The sequence below is a fragment of the Achroia grisella genome, unplaced genomic scaffold (genome assembly GCF_030625045.1).
Source record: "Achroia grisella isolate CSIRO2021 unplaced genomic scaffold, CSIRO_AGI_Agris_v1 utg461, whole genome shotgun sequence".
Lineage (NCBI taxonomy): Eukaryota > Metazoa > Arthropoda > Insecta > Lepidoptera > Pyralidae > Achroia > Achroia grisella.
Window position 1 is genome coordinate 1,688,889 of NW_026712871.1, and position 16,787 is coordinate 1,705,675.

The following is a 16,787-nucleotide window of genomic DNA, read 5'->3' on the forward strand; positions in this document are numbered from 1 at the left end:
CTCGCCCCCTATCGTCCGGTGAAGCTGTAAAGGCCAGCTGCGGCCAACAGCATTAGAGTAGTCCGAAAAAAAGGTAGTGATCTGCTCTAATCACTTGTCAGTTCTTTTCATTTCGAAATCATTCCGAACTGACGGTAGATTTGACATATCATAAGAGTCTGTATTAGACCTACATGAATAAAGGTATATTGAATTTAAATTTGAAATTAGACTGATTTAATCTTATTGTGTATTTAATATTTAACCCCAATAAGTTAGTGCTAGTTGGTAGTTTATATTAACAAGTTTAGACTTTTAAATATAAAGTTACAACGATTATTTAAAAGAGCAATACACAAGTCTCTTGCGCATTCTTCTAATGATGAGGCAGCTTTCTGAATGAGCGGTAGATTAAAAAAAATAACGTGACATTTCAAAAGTGTACAAGTGCGTAGGTATAAACTGAACGCACCAGCTCTGGACGCACATAAGTCCAGCAATAGCTGAGTTTATACCTATTGCCAAACATTATAAATATTTTGTGTAATTATCAAATTTATAATTACCTTTATAGTAATTATGGTTAAATTTCGATCACTGGGCGACCATTTGTTTAATTAAATATCCAAATTGATAGTTTAAATTATTAGTGGTTGATTTTCGACCACTGGGCGACCACTAGTTTAAATAAATATACAAATTTATAGTTTAAATTATTAATGGTTGATTTTCGACCACTGGGTGACCACTAGTTTAAATAAATGTTCAAATTTATACTTAAAATTATTTATAATTGAATATCGAGCACTGGGCGACCACTAGTTTAAATAAATGTAAAAATTTATAGTTTAAATGATTTATAATTGAATTTCGACCACTGTGCGACCACTAGTTTAAATAAACGTCAAAAGTTATAGTTTAAATTATTTATAATTGATTTTCGACCACCGAGCGACCACTAGTTTAAATAAATGTCCAAATTTATAGTTTAAATTATTTATGGTTGATTTTTGACCACCGAGCGACCACTAGTTTAAATAAATGTCCAAATTTATAGTTTAAATTATTTATGATTGAATTTCGACAACTGGGCGATCAGTAGTTCATATAAATGTCTAATTTCCATCCTGAACCGCTACACACAAATGTCGTACAGACGTCGCTAATATTGACGTCAATTGAATACAAAGAAATAATATAATAATTACTTATTATTATAATTACTTAGTTATAATTTGTACTTACGCACTGTATTGTAATTTATACAAACACTGGCTGACCCGACACACTTAGTATTGCCATATAAATTAATATCGCTATTAAAAAATAGGGGTTGATGGTAGAAGGGTTTTGGATTAGAGTCGTGTCGTAACATTTAAAGAGTAAATAGAAATAGAAATAAGTAGTAAGGAAATAGAAATACAAATAAACTCATTACAAGAACTTTTAAATAGTCATATTTTGATTCTACTACTCATTCGGAATGCAGATTCATCACAAGAAGAATGAGCAAGAAACTTGTGTGTTGCTCTTTCGAATAGATGTTTTTTTATATAATAATTACAGTATAACAAGTAAGAGGCATGCGATAATCAACATAGACATCGCTACGTATTCATTATTAGTGTAATCAGATAATATTGTCAGTGCTATGGATTTTAAGTTTTTCTATAAAAACATTATTGTCATTAACGAATTCTTCAAGTGTTGTAAGAGTATATATTAGCATGGAAGATCGCGGAAAGTGGCAAGAGCTCCACCGACAAGAGCGTGGCTCTTAAATTATGAATGAATGAATGGTAGACTCTAATGCTGTTGGCCGCAGCTGGCCTTTACAGCTTCACCTCACGATAGGGGGCGAGTGATGATGGCACTCCAAACCAAAGGAAGGATTTATGGAGCGGCTGAAGGCCAACTCCTGCCTGACGGATACGACTTTAGTCTGAGGGCATCACTAGGTGTTCGAACCTCGGCTCAGGCCGTCGTAATTTCGATCCCCGTTTGAATTGGACGGGGGATCGATCGGAGGGGGGCATATGATAAGGGTTGAAGGGTCACGGGGGTTTTTATAGGGGTACAGGGTAGCGCACAACTCGTAGTGAGTAATTTTTCCCATACTCCCTAATTGCGCAAATAAACATGTTGGTACTTGTTTTATTTTATGGTGTTGATGTTTTTTTAAAGCTTAGGTTTCAAGCGTTCAAATGATATATTATTTTTATTAAAATGTTGTATACTTTTATTTAGAACAATGTTAGATGAAGAGGTAGCGGTTGAGTCGATTTGGTTGCTCGCGAGTGTATGTAGGTGGGCGATTTACCACTTCCACCGTCCCATCAAACCAGTAATAATTTTTAAATTAGACTACTATTATTAATAATAATTAATTAATTAATTATCCTGGACAAGAAACAGCGCCATCTAGTCACACGGCAAACACTGTGCGAGGAATGAATCCCACCTTTTGGAAGTAAAGCTCTTTGCTAGACTAGACTACCGAGGCTGTCAATGATCTAGCAGTTTAGCATTAAGCTGAAGAGTTTGGTTTGTTGAATACACTAGTCTCAGGAACTATTCGATTTAGAAAATCGTATAGTATTGGGTAGTTAATTTATCGAGCAATATAGTTAATTTATAGCATCATGCATCAATAGGAGTGGAGCAGCAGTGAAAAATGTTGCAGAAACGAAAATGTCACATCTAAAATAAAGAATGTAAAATCTAAAATTGACGACCTCGGTGGACTAGCGGTCTGGCACACCGCTTTAAGTCCGATGGTCGCGAGTTCGATTGCTCACACGGCACAAACATTTGTATTCATGAATATGTTTGTTTGTATCGGTCTGGGTATTTTCTATGTATAATATGTATTTACAAAAAAAAATATCGGTGTATTTGTATCAGTTGTCTAGTACCCGTAACACAAGCTTTAGTTAGCTTAACTTGGGTCTAGATGGCGCTGTGTGAATTGTCCTGAGATTATTATTATTATTATTAAAATCAAAATATGTTTATCCATGTAGATCTTGTGATATCTTATGATTTGTCAAATCTACTGTCAGTTCGAAGTGCTTACGCGCTAAGAACTGACAATAAACTCAGCTCTTATTCTTTTCAAATGAGTTTGTACATAATTACATAAATACAGACTTTACTTTATTTACATAACTTAATTGTACAACAAAGAACCTAAAATTAAAAACCTTAAAAAATATAATACAATAACTAAAATATATTATTAAAAGGCGTACCTTTAGGCAAGGTTCGGAAGATACTGGCAGCGGTCCCTCTTTGAATGGCTAGACTAATTCATTATCCGAGGTAGCTGCCAGCTCTTCGGTCTTAAAAGGAGTCCCTTTAGGCAAGGTTCGGAAGATACTGGCAGCGGTCCCTCTTTGAATGGCTAGACTAATTCATTATCCGAGGTAGCTGCCAGCTCTTCGGTCTTAAAAGGAGTCCCTTTAGGCAAGGTTCGGAAGATACTGGCAGCGGTCCCTCTTTGAATGGCTAGACTAATTCATTATCCGAGGTAGCTGCCAGCTCTTCGGTCTTAAAAGGAGTCCCTTTAGGCAAGGTTCGGAAGATACTGGCAGCGGTACCTCTTTGAATGGCTAGACTAATTCATTATCCGAGGTAGCTGCCAGCTCTTCGGTCTTAAAAGGAGTCCCTTTAGGCAAGGTTCGGAAGATACTGGCAGCGGTCCCTCTTTGAATGGCTAGACTAATTCATTATCCGAGGTAGCTGCCAGCTCTTCGGTCTTAAAAGGAGTCCCTTTAGGCAAGGTTCGGAAGATACTGGCAGCGGTCCCTCTTTGAATGGCTAGACTAATTCATTATCCGAGGTAGCTGCCAGCTCTTCGGTCTTAAAAGGAGTCCCTTTAGGCAAGGTTCGGAAGATACTGGCAGCGGTCCCTCTTTGAATGGCTAGACTAATTCATTATCCGAGGTAGCTGCCAGCTCTTCGGTCTTAAAAGGAGTCCCTTTAGGCAAGGTTCGGAAGATACTGGCAGCGGTACCTCTTTGAATGGCTAGACTAATTCATTATCCGAGGTAGCTGCCAGCTCTTCGGTCTTAAAAGGAGTCCCTTTAGGCAAGGTTCGGAAGATACTGGCAGAGTTCCCTCTTTGAATGGCTAGACTAATTCATTATCCGAGGTAGCTGCCAGCTCTTCGGTCTTAAAAGGAGTCCATTTAGGCAATGTTCCGAAGATACTGGCAGCGTTCCCTCTGATAGCTGAACCCTGATGAACTCCAACCCTCACCTCAAAGTCATCGCTCATTCCCGCAGGACTTTTGACTTTAGTACGAACGTTGTTGTACATATCTTCAATCAGCTGTATGTAAATTTCAGGCAGATGTTGTGCTCTCAATGCTCTCCATACCAATCTTCTCGGGACTTTGTCAAATGCTGTTGTATTTTTGTCTAAAGAAAATAATGCAATCAGTGACTGTAACCCCAACAGATCAGAGAAATGTGCCAGAGAAGAGAAAAAATCAAATCAAAATATCTTTATTCATGTAGCTCTATTATAGACTTCTATGATATGTCAAATCTACCGTTAGCAGTTTGAAGTGCATTCGAGGTAAGAAAAGCCGATTTCTAATTTCTAAATTGGATCTATCTACCTACCAATAAAATCAATAGGTCAATCATCATCATCAAATTACAGCAGAATAGTAATATGTAAGTTATATCAGTTGCTGTAACCTACTAAAATTGAAATGTAATGTATTTTTTTTTCGGACTACTCTAATGCTGTTGGCCGCAGGTGGCCTTTACAGCTTCACCGGACGTTAGGGGGCGAGTGCAGATGGTACTCCAAACCCGCGGAAGGACTTATGGAGCGGCTGAAGGCCAGCTCCTGCTTGACGGATACGACTTTAGTCTGAGGGCACCACTAGGGGTTCGAACCTCGGCTCAGGCCGTCGTAATTTCGATCCCCGTTTGAATTGGACGGGGGATCGATCGGAGATGCGCCCGGGGGCGTCAGGTGTGGAGCGGCCGGGCGCGCGCAGGCGCCCGGTTGAATGCGCGATATTGTGTGTTTGAGGTCGTCGTCTTTGCCGGCGAGGACGGTGTCGTGTGTGTGTGTGTAAAAGTGTGGTCGGGGAAATGTAATTTAACAAAAGCTAAGAGTTAGATTTCATGATTTGTTTAAGGAGAGAGACTCAGTTCATATTCTTTTTAAATGAGCTTGTACATGTTTACAAAACACAATTTATTGCTTTTTAAACTACTAAAACTGCAAATTTTAACTGTAAATAAATATTTATTTTATTTATAACTAGCTACTCGCGACTTCGCACGGGTGTACATATATTATTATATATATAAACAATCCTCTTGAATCACTCTATCTCTTAAAAATACCGCTTCAATTTCCGATGCGTAGTTTTAAAGATTTAAGCATACAAAGGGACGGACAGACAGCGACAGCGACTTTGCTTTATACTATGTAATGATGATACTTTACTGCACTAACATATAACTTACATTAACAAAGTTAAAACATAAAAAATAAAATAAATAAAAAATACGGTGTTATCGTTATTGCAATTTCTTTCAGACAAGCATTGCAATAAGTACTAGTATTAGTGGAAATATAAAATTATATACACTTATATAAATAAAGTAATATAAATAATAATTTAATCGAATTTTTCTTAACAATTTAAATTCCACAAGAGGACAAATCAAACAAGAGATACATATATAGAAAGAAAAGATAAAGAAAGAAAGAAAGATATATATCTTTACATAGTATAAATTGAAGACGCTTCCGCTGTCTATTCGCTTAGATTTTTAAGCTACGCAACGGTTTTTTGATACTGCTTTTAGGTATAGATAGAGTGATTCAAGAGGAAGGTTTATATGTGTAATAAATGTACACCCGTATGAAGCCGGGGCTGGTAGCTAGTAAAATATAAACATTAATTGAATTAATCTTAACAACGAAATTGTCTACGGGAGGCCACAACAAACAAGAGGTGTATAACAATAAACCAAAAATAATTAGTATACGCCCCGACGTATACCAGCCAATAAAGAGTTAACAATTAGTTTCAGGTAAATATAAACTGAAGTGTAATAACAATATACACTTTATTTACACAAGTGTAATACTCCACATATATAAGTATTAAAGGGGAGGACACAAATGATTCGTTTAGTGGAAAAACAGATCATAATCTGACCACTTCTTACTGCAATGAAACTATATGTGATCGCGGTGACGGCCCTCGTCAGCGTAAGTTTTAGATTGTGTTGTGAAATTGTAATTTGTTAAGTGTGTGTTATACTGGTAGGTATATATATTTCGTGAAGCATCCCGAGTATCACCAGTGGGATTTATGGGATGAACCTGTTATAGTATCATTAAGGTATATTTATTTCGTGAAGCATCCCGAGTATCACCATTGGGATTTATGGGATGAACCTGTAATAGTATCATTAAGCTATATTTATTTCGTGAAGCAACCCGAGTATCACCTGTGGGATTGATGGGATGAACCTGTAATAGTATCATTAAGGCATATTTCTTTCGTGAAGCATACTGAGTATCACTAGTGAGATTAATGGGATGAACCTGTAATAGTATCATTAAGGTATATTTCTTTCGTGAAGTATCCCGAGTATCACTAGTGAGATTAATGGGATGAACCTATAATAGTATCATTAAGGTATATTTCTTTCGTGAAGCAACCCGCGTATCACCGGTGATGGGATGTATTCGGATTAAAGGGACGAACCTGTACTAGTGTTTGTGTAATTTCGATAAGCAAATCAGTAATGTAATTTTATTTTATAACTTTTTGTAACCTTATAACTTTCTTTGTTAACCGTTTGGAATTATGCTTAATTCCAAACAGTTTTAAGTCAAGATTTTGTTTTAATCAATTTTAAGTGAAGATTGCCACAATCAGTAGTCAGAACCAAATTCAAATCGGCCATATTTGAAATTATTGCGACTAAACTCGTAAACATATATTCTGTAATTATACAAAAATTCAGATATTTTTGTATATTTTATATATCTGGTAACCCCAATAATAGTTTCTATTATATCTAAAATATAAGTAATCGCTATCTGTGGATGAAAGACATATCTTTCATCCACAGATAGCGATTACTATATGTAATTCAATTTATGAATCACAAGTTTATAGAACAAACTTCTAATTGTGCTTCTGTAATTCGATTTAGCAATCGATTTAGGTTTCGACTTAGTTCAGACTCAGACAATATTGCAAGTTTCCTTGTGAGCAGTAAATAAAGATTATTATTATTCCTAACTACCAAAAAAAATCACATCTTCCCTCTTAAGGAGAGGAGATGGCAACTTACCCCCGGCAGAAGCACAGTCGGCCGGGGTTCAGGGCCCCAGGGAGAGAAACCGGCGTACAATGCGGGCAGAATCTAAGAGCACCGCTTTCTGCATCTTTCCCGGGAGTGAGCCGCGTCGGAATCCCAACCGTTTGAGATGTTGCTCCAGACTGGTTGGGATAAGACCGTTCACCGATATAACGATTGGAATGATTTATTATTATTATTATAATCAGGAGAGTAATTATTAAAATATACCTCTCAATTCTTTATTTAAAACTTGTTAAAATAACACAAATTTAATAATACTTATTTATCTTTTTATGATACTGTTGAAGGTCGTTTATATATTTCTATCAGTTGTCTAGTTCCTATAACACACATCCGTCAGGCAGGAGTTGGCCTTCAGCCGCTCCATAAGTCCTTCCGCGGATTTGGAGTGCCATCTGCACTCTCCCCCTAACGTCCGGTGAAGCTGTAAAGGCCAGCTGCGGCCAACAGCATTAGAGTAGTCCGGAAAAAAAAACCTATAACACAAGCTCTGCTTAGTATGTGACTAGATGGCGCTGTGTTCACAGACCAGGGATATATTAAGGGATATTTATTTTATTTATTTATTTACTTAATACAGAAAACATGTGTACTAATTTACTGAAGAAACGATGATATTCACAGAAGTATATAACATTATATGTATACATTTCTGCGCAGGTGTATACGGCGCAGGCGGAGCCACAACCACACAGTAAGTATCTATATACATGTATACTTCGGAATGGCAATACATGAATAGCATCACGGGCTCATAATCCCCCTCCGATCGATCCCCCGTCCAATTCAAACGGGGATTGAAATTACGACGGCCTGAGCCGAGGTTTGAACCCCTAGCGGTGCCCTCAGACTAAAGTCGTATCCGTCAGACGGAAGTCGGTCTTCAGCCGCTCCATAAGTCCTTCGGGTTTGGAGTGCCATCTGCACTCGCTCCCTAACGTCCAGTGAATCAGTAAAGGCCAGCTGCGGCCAACAGCATTAGAGTAATCCGAAAAAAAGGGCATGATAACGTGATGTCCGTGATGCTGCTCATGTATAGAAATGGTTGCCACTTTCCATCATGTGGGCCTTTGTCATTAGATACATAAATTGACGGATTATCGCATAGATTTAAATGTTTTTTAGGGTCACCACATAAAGTGAATGTTGTACGACAATTCAAAAGCCCAGGTAAAAACAATACGCGAGTTGGTATCATCACTGCCCTCTTACCATTTGGGATCGTCCATACATGACGTCACAAGTTTCATTTATATTAAAATGACTATTCTAAAGTGTCTATGAGACAATAGGTGCCTTTACACGCACGCCTTTTCACGCGCGAAGTAATTCAACTAACTGTGGAGTTTCACTAAGAGTTATAATAAGTATAATTGTATGTAAACTTAATAATAACTAATGGTTCATTCATAATTTAAGAGTTACGCTCTCGAACGCTCGGAAAGTGGCAAGAGCTACACCGACAAGAGCGTAGATCTTGCCACTTTCCGCGATCTTCCATCGGTTATGATAGCTGCCTTTACACGTACGCACTTTCGCGCGCGAATCCTGTTTCACGCAACAAAGAATGTACATGTAAATGTAGAGAAAGAGAACGAGAGAGACAGCACACGCAAACAGTGAGCGCATCCCCGAGTACAACAATATCGATTATCGAGGGATTTAGCGGGTTTTTGTAACAAGTAATTATCATTTCAAAATGGCGGACATCTGACCATGAAGCAAATATAATTGTAGAGTTATTTATAATTTATAAATCTTAAACGTATTCATAGAAAAATAAAAATTCTTTAATAAATAAATTCGAATAATACAAGTAAGTGAAATGACTTGAAAGGAATCGCGCGCGAAAGAGTGAACACAAGCAATAGTAAAATTATTATAATATAATATAATCTCAGGACAATTCACACAGCGCCATCTAGACCCAAGTTAAGCTAGCTAAAGCTTGTGTTATGGGTATTAGATAACTGATACATATACATAGATTTTTTTTTGTAAATACATACATATTATACATAGAAAATACCCAGACCGATACAAACAATCATACTTGTGAATACAAATGTTTGTGCCGTGCGAGGAATCGAACCCGCGACCATCGTTCGGTCGTAAAGCGGAGTACTAGACCGCTAGACCACCGAAGTCGTCAATTATGTTATCTGTGGTATAATACAATTCCTCACGATTGCATGCGCTGTCTTTTCCGCGCTAAACGCGCGCGCTCCAGATCGCGCGTGAAAGGCACGTCGTGTAAAGGCAGCTGATCTGTGACATTAAGAAGGAAGTAAGCGGGGGGGTGGGGGTGTGGGGGGGTTGAGATTAAAATGCTTATAATTGATGTGCGTCATTTGTGGATGGCCCCTTGTCTGGGGTCGGCAGTATGTCAGCGCGCCTGCCGCGTCGCTTAAAACGAGTCTTATGTTTGAATAAAGATTGCACCATACTTGGAAAAGAGGTATAATACCAACTTATCATAATATTATTACGTGTAGCAAGAAAATCGTAACCCTTTTTGAGAAAATTACGCGGACGGAAGTGTATAAAAGTTCAAATTTAAAAATAAAATAGCCGAAAGCTAATAAGGCGCCGTTCAGTATATTCAATATTTAAAAGAAAGTTCTACAAGAATTTTTTTAATTATATAAAGCAGTGCTCTTAAGCATATTCAGTTTAGGAATCCTCAAAATGGCAAGCTCAATAAAAAAACACAAGAATAAATTTCGAACAATTGATTTTTATGCGGTACTCTACAAAAAAATGACTGAGCTAAGTTATTATAAACATCGAATCAAAATATCTTTATTCATGTAGGTCTATTACAGACTCTTATGATATGTCTAATCTACCGTCAGTTCGGAATGAATTCGAGATGAGAACTGACAAGAAACTCAGCTCGCATTCTTTTCAAATAAATATTGTACATGTTTACAATAATACAGATTCATTTTTTAATTCAAATTTGGAGAATAGTGTAACCATTAGCATGTGTAATTTACTATTGCAATTTTGTATCATACTATGAGACTTACTGGCGTTCATTTTGATATAACGCATTTCTACAACTCTACAATGTTCGTCTATATAAAAATAAAACTGTAGTGTCTGTTTGTAATTTAAAATTAACAGCTTTTAATTAAATGCATGGGAATACTTCAATAATTCATATTTAAAGAGCTCTTGTCGGTGGAGCTCTTGCCACTTTAAGTCCGCGTTATACAAATTGTCATATTAAATTACATTAAGATTTGTTCAGCCGTTTAATCATGAAAAGGTGACAAACATATAGACATACTTTCATAATTAAAATATTAGTATAAACGAGATACATAGTATAGTAAACTTTTTTAATCTGTAGATGGCAGACATGGAAATCCACATAACGGCGGTCCAGGCCTAAAACCGAAGGGACTCGGTGGTCCAGCATGGCTACCACCAGGCCCCCCCGGTCCACCTGGTCCACCCTCCCATCACGACTGGGGACTACCCCTCGGGGGTCTAGTGCCTCCACACCGACCAGGCTCAAGATCCGAACACGAAGAGCGAGGGTCTGAAGAACGTCACGAAAGTCATAGATCCTTTAAATCTGAACACGAATCTGAGAGCTCGAGTGAGAGAAGATCAGAGTCCAGCTCGAGTCACAGTGAGAGAGAAAGGTCTAGCTCAAGTCATAGCGAAAGGTCTAGCTCGAGTGAAAACGAAAGTGAAAGGTCTAGCTCGAGTCAGAACGAAAGTGAAAGGTCTAGCTCGAGTCAAAACGAAAGTGAAAGGTCTAGCTCGAGTCAAAACGAAAGTGAAAGGTCTAGCTCGAGTCAGAACGAAAGTGAAAGGTCTAGCTCGAGTCAAAACGAAAGTGAAAGGTCTAGCTCGAGTCAGAACGAAAGTGAAAGGTCTAGCTCGAGTCAAAACGAAAGTGAAAGGTCTAGCTCGAGTCAGAACGAAAGTGAAAGGTCTAGCTCGAGTCAGAGTGAAAGCGAAAGATCCAGCTCGAGGAGAACTGAAGTTGTAGAAGAATCTAGATCAAGTCAGAGTGAAACTGAAGAACAATCTAGTTCGACTCAATCTGAAAGCGAACAACAGAGCTCAAGTCAAACAAGCGAAAGTAACTCTAGTAACAGTAACAGCGAAAGTAGCTCAAATCAAAGCGAGACATGGAGTCAAAACGAATCTGAAAACACTAATGAATCGAATTCGAAACACAGACACATTATTAACAACGCCAAGAAAGTAACTAATGTAATAAAGGACGCAATACGAGATGAATTGAAGACTAACAGCAAAATTGTTAGTAAGTAAATTTTTTTAGTAAATTTAAACTAGCGACTCGTAGCCGCTTTACATAGAAGCAATTAGAATAAAATAGAATAGCAAAACCTTTCTTCAAAAAGTTAAATTTAAGCACTTTTGAAAAGTTTGTCGTTTTTTCTAATCTACCGCTCATTCGGAAAGCTGTCTCATCACAAGAAGTACAAGAAGTTCTTGTAGATACAAGAAGAATGAGCGAGAAACTTGTATGTAGCTCTTATAAATAGTTCTTGCACCTTTAGATTTTTATGTTGAAATGTGTGAATACAAACTACAATCTACAAAAGAAAGTATTGCAGTATCAGTTGTTTCTACTTTTCTTGGGGTCATACTGTGTGTGCTGTAGCATGGTGCGGGTGACAGTTACTAAACTTTACATTTAACGTTTTAAATTTATTATCTGGTACAGCTGAAATACTAAATCATAATTTCAGAGGCGGATCGTGAATTTGTGGGGCCCTGGGCTAAATCTACTTAGGGGTTTGCCTACCTAATTATATCACTCAACTAAAAAATACACCGACCAAAAACAAGGGACCAGAAATTCCACGGTCCTTTGATAGACGCGCACTTGCTTGGGTTGATTGATCTCAGGGTTGCCAACCTTATGATAGGTTTTTTAACAAACTAGATATTTTTTTATATTCTAAATATCGGACTGGGGGCTCTTGTTTCCTCGGGCCCTTGGGCTGCAGCCCAAAAAGCCCTTAGGTAGATCCGCCCCTGCATAATATGTATATCACGGCAACTTTTAAGAATGAAACGTAACATTCGTTTTATTAAGAAACTGTCACCCACACTATGCCACAGCGCACATGGTATAGATGGCGCTGTTATTGTTCTTATGATTTCAGTTATATTTAAAAATGTATTAACGTGATTTTATTTTTGTTTTTTTCCAGAAAAAGGCGTAGAAGTGGTGTCTGATATTATTAGAGATCTATTTGGACACAAAGGTAAATAGATCATAGACCATAAATCACTTGAAACTTAAAAAAAAGCATTATTAAGGAATAAAATATGAGCAGGAGTGGGGTTATCTCTTTATCTTTCAGAAGCGATCTCTTTCAGTCGTTCCAATGATGTAATAAATTAATCAGATCAGCGATAATGTGCAGGGCCCATAACCTGTTTAAATTTTGACTGAATTTTAAATCTTATTTGTATTAATTCCTCTTTTTATTCCGCGTACATGCTGATAATAAATAAGAAAATAAAAATACTCCTTTTTGCTTTAAAAAAAATATAATGATATAGAGTCTAGATTATTTTTTTATCACATTAAAATATTTTTTTTATTTTAGGACAAAAAGAGTCAGGCGACCTGTTGTATTCACTCACCGGATTCCGTGGTAAGTTATATAAATATTATAGTATATGTGGTAAAGACAAGAAAGCATTATGCCGTCTCTGTCACACACTGCTGGCGTCATGGGCATTAAGCTGTAAACGACGAATGAAGACAGTGGTGTGTGTTTCAATTGTAATACATGTGGAAAAGAGAAGACAGAATGTCGCCTCTATCGCACACTGCTGGCGTCATACGGGCGTTCAGCTGTGAACGATGAGTGAGAGCAGTGGTCTGCCTGAGAGTCGATAATTACTACTCTGCTACCAAAATGTTCAGTATCGTTCTGCGGATTTCTTGGGCTTCAGGGTCTCGAAGGTATCTTCGCTAGCTTTCACACACTTTCACAGTAGGGTTTCCAGTTCTAATTTATTTGAATTCACAACACAATGCGCGCGCGCGTCAAGGCCGCCGTACAGTCCGTTTGTTACTAGTTAGGGAGGAGAAGGGAACACGCGGGAACAGAAATCTAACGAACTCTAATATAATATAATATCTGTGCTTACGATGATACAGGGTAGATTTTGAACAAAAAGAAATCAGTACAACTGTGTAATAACTAATAAATAAATATCTGATGAATTTACAGCTCCCCTCTAGTTGGTTATAGCGTGATGTTTGGTCATAGCTCTCGATAAATAGGCTACACTAAAAGAAATTTCTTAATCGGATTCACGAGAATCCCCCAAACAACCAAACCCACAAACTTTACCATTTTATAAAATGAAAAGAAATATTTGAGAATATTAGTACAGTACTGCACGCGCTTAAATAAAAATGTACGATATTATAGAATTAGACTTTAATACTAAAACTGTAGAGTGGATTTTCCGAAGTTTTTCTAAACGCTTAAATAAAAATGTACGAAATTATAGAATTAGACTTTAATACTAAAACTGTAGAGTGGATTTTCCGAAGTTTTTATCTTAAAAATGTGTTTAAGTTAATACTAAAACTATATGTTTTTATATTAATAAAAATGTCATTATGATATTACATGAAATATTTTGATTTTCATCTTAAATAAAAAATAATTATAGAATTTTTTTCTATCCGAAATTTTTACTCTTATTAAGATTTTCTTTTTTTCTTTTTGTTGTTCCTTACCACTCAGTTATAATTATATCAAATTATACTGTGAACTATTTACATTATTTTTATTATACACACACCGCACAGACAATCCAATAATATTGACTTTAATACTAAAACTCTTTTTATTTTATATTTATTTTAATTATTGATATTCTGAAATATTATTGATCATCAATAATATTTTTTTTCTATGTTACTCAAATGGGTTGATTATATCTGAACATCAGTGTTTTGTATCCCTGAACAATGTTACACACACCGCTGACAATCACCAATAATATTGTTTTTATTTTATATTTATTTTAATTATTATATACAATATATATACAATATACATATATACATATACAATTTTATAAATCTTATGTTGTATTATGTATTTTATATTCTTATGTGTGATTAGTAACAAACATATAAACGATATATCTATCTATCTACCATATAGACATGAAAATTATATGAAAATGTTCAACTCATATATTCTTGGACACGTAAAAATACCAAGTAGTATATATAGTAGGTACAGAGATATATTTAAAAAAAATGTATTTAAAAAGATGAACTTCAGTTACAGTACGGGGTCCAATATATAAAATTAAAATCATTTATTGATGTAAAACATTTCAGCCGCTTATGAACGTAATTTTTTTTGGTATTATAATTTTTTCCAGTCCAGTTCAGTATACATGTTCAATTGAGAAGAACTGTCAAGACACTTAGCTGATATTATTTTTTTAACGATAGTTTATTTACATTGTGTACTCATGTAGGTGTCTGTCCATCATCAAATGAAAATCCCGTGCATGAACTACTATTGTCATATAATTAATTATCTTTACACATAATCTTTATATATAACAATTACGTGTCACGTTGTTTGTCCGCGATGGACTCCCAAACTACTTAACCGATTGCAAATTTGATTTGCACATTGTGTGCAATTTGATCCAACTTGAAAGATAGGATAGCTTACATCTCAATTTATAGTCGCAATATTATTTAACCTTAGCCACTGCAACACGTTGCCGGGTCTGTTATTATGTTATCTGTGGTAATATATATAATATATATATACTTATAAATATACATAATATACAAATAAAAAAGATATATACATATATTTATGACGTCGACACGCATTTAAAAATCATTAATTTTAATCTAAGAATTTTACTTTTAAAAACAGATGTCAGTGTTGCCACTTATTAAAATTTCAAACGTTATTTTCCTTCCGTTTGCCAAATTAAATAAACAATTTACGCATTTCTAAATTAGCTCTGACGTTTCATTATATAGAACACTAGCTACTCAACACGGCTTCGCCCGGGTGTACATGTATTATATATATAAACGTTCCTCTTGAATCACTCTATCTATTTAAAAAAATCGCTTCAAAATCCATTGCGTAGTTTTAAAGATTTAAGCATACATAGGGACAGACAGCGACAGCGACTTTGTTTTATTCAATGTAGTGATAGACTTATAAATACCCAGAATATACAAATAAAAAAAGATATATATATATATATATATATATATATATATATATATTTCGAAACCTTTCTCTAGAATCACTCTATCTATTAAAAACAACTGCTTCAAAATCTGTTGCGAAGTTTTAGAGTTTTAAAGTTGACGACGTCAACATGCAGGTGAAAATCATTCATGTCAACCAAAGAAATTTCCTTTTGAAAACAGATGTCAGTGTTGCCACTTATTAAAATTTCAAACGGTATATTCCTGCCATTTTCCAAATCAAACAAACAATTTACGCATTTCTAAATTAGCTCTGACGTTTAATTTTATAGAACACTAGCTATTCGCCCGGCTTCGCACGGGTGTATATGTATTATATAGAATAGAATAGAAAATCATTTATTCAAATAAACTTAATTTAAGCACTTTTGAATAGTCATAACAATTTGTTTTTTATCTACCACTCGTATATATATACCTTCCTCTAGAATCACTCTATCTATTACAAAAACCGCTTCAAAATCCGTTGCGTAGTTTTATAGTTTTAAAGTTAACGACGTCAACATGCAGTTGAAAATCACCAATTGCAGACGTCAGTGTTGCCACTTATTAAAATTTCAAACGTTATTTTCCTTCCGTTTGCCAAATCAAACAAACAATTTACGACCTCGGTGGTCTAGCGGTCTAGCACACCGCTATACGTCCGATGGTCGCGGGTTCGATTCCTCGCACGGCACAAACATTTGTATTCATGAGTATAATTGTTTGTATCGGTCTGGGTGTTTTCTATGTATAACATGTATGTATTTACGAAAAATAAATTATCTATGTATCTGTATCAGTTATCTAGTACCCATTACACAAGCTTAGCTAGCTTAACTTGGGACTAGATGGCGCTATGTGAATTGTCCTGAGATTATTATTATAATAATATTATTATAATTTACGCACTTCTAAATTAGCTCTGACGTTTCATTTTACAGAACATTAGTTGGCCACAACAAAGTAATATTACATTTTACTTTATTGAAATGTTTGTTTTATTTTATTTATACAATTGTTATTACAGACAATGTACGTACTAACCTTGTCGCCATTTGTATAAATAATCGATTTAAATTGAACAAAAAGTTAATAAATTAATGTCGGCTCCATATTTGCTGTCGTGTGAATAACAAACGTAATTTATGTTTTCTTAGAAGTTAATTAAA

General features: G+C 35.7%; 1 protein-coding gene across 1 annotated transcript in view; it reads left to right on the forward strand.

Annotated features, from left to right (window-relative positions):
• Positions 1–6,186: 6,186 nt before the first annotated feature.
• The window catches only part of LOC131845262 (platelet binding protein GspB-like), a 45,933-nt gene continuing 35,332 nt past the window's right edge, over positions 6,187–16,787 (forward strand). The window contains exons 1-6 of the mRNA XM_059194302.1: positions 6,187–6,225; positions 8,013–8,046; positions 10,711–11,182; positions 11,441–11,640; positions 12,560–12,613; positions 12,962–13,009. Of these exons, the coding sequence (XP_059050285.1) occupies positions 6,187–6,225; positions 8,013–8,046; positions 10,711–11,182; positions 11,441–11,640; positions 12,560–12,613; positions 12,962–13,009 (847 nt within the window). The remainder of the gene's footprint in view (positions 6,226–8,012; positions 8,047–10,710; positions 11,183–11,440; positions 11,641–12,559; positions 12,614–12,961; positions 13,010–16,787) is intronic.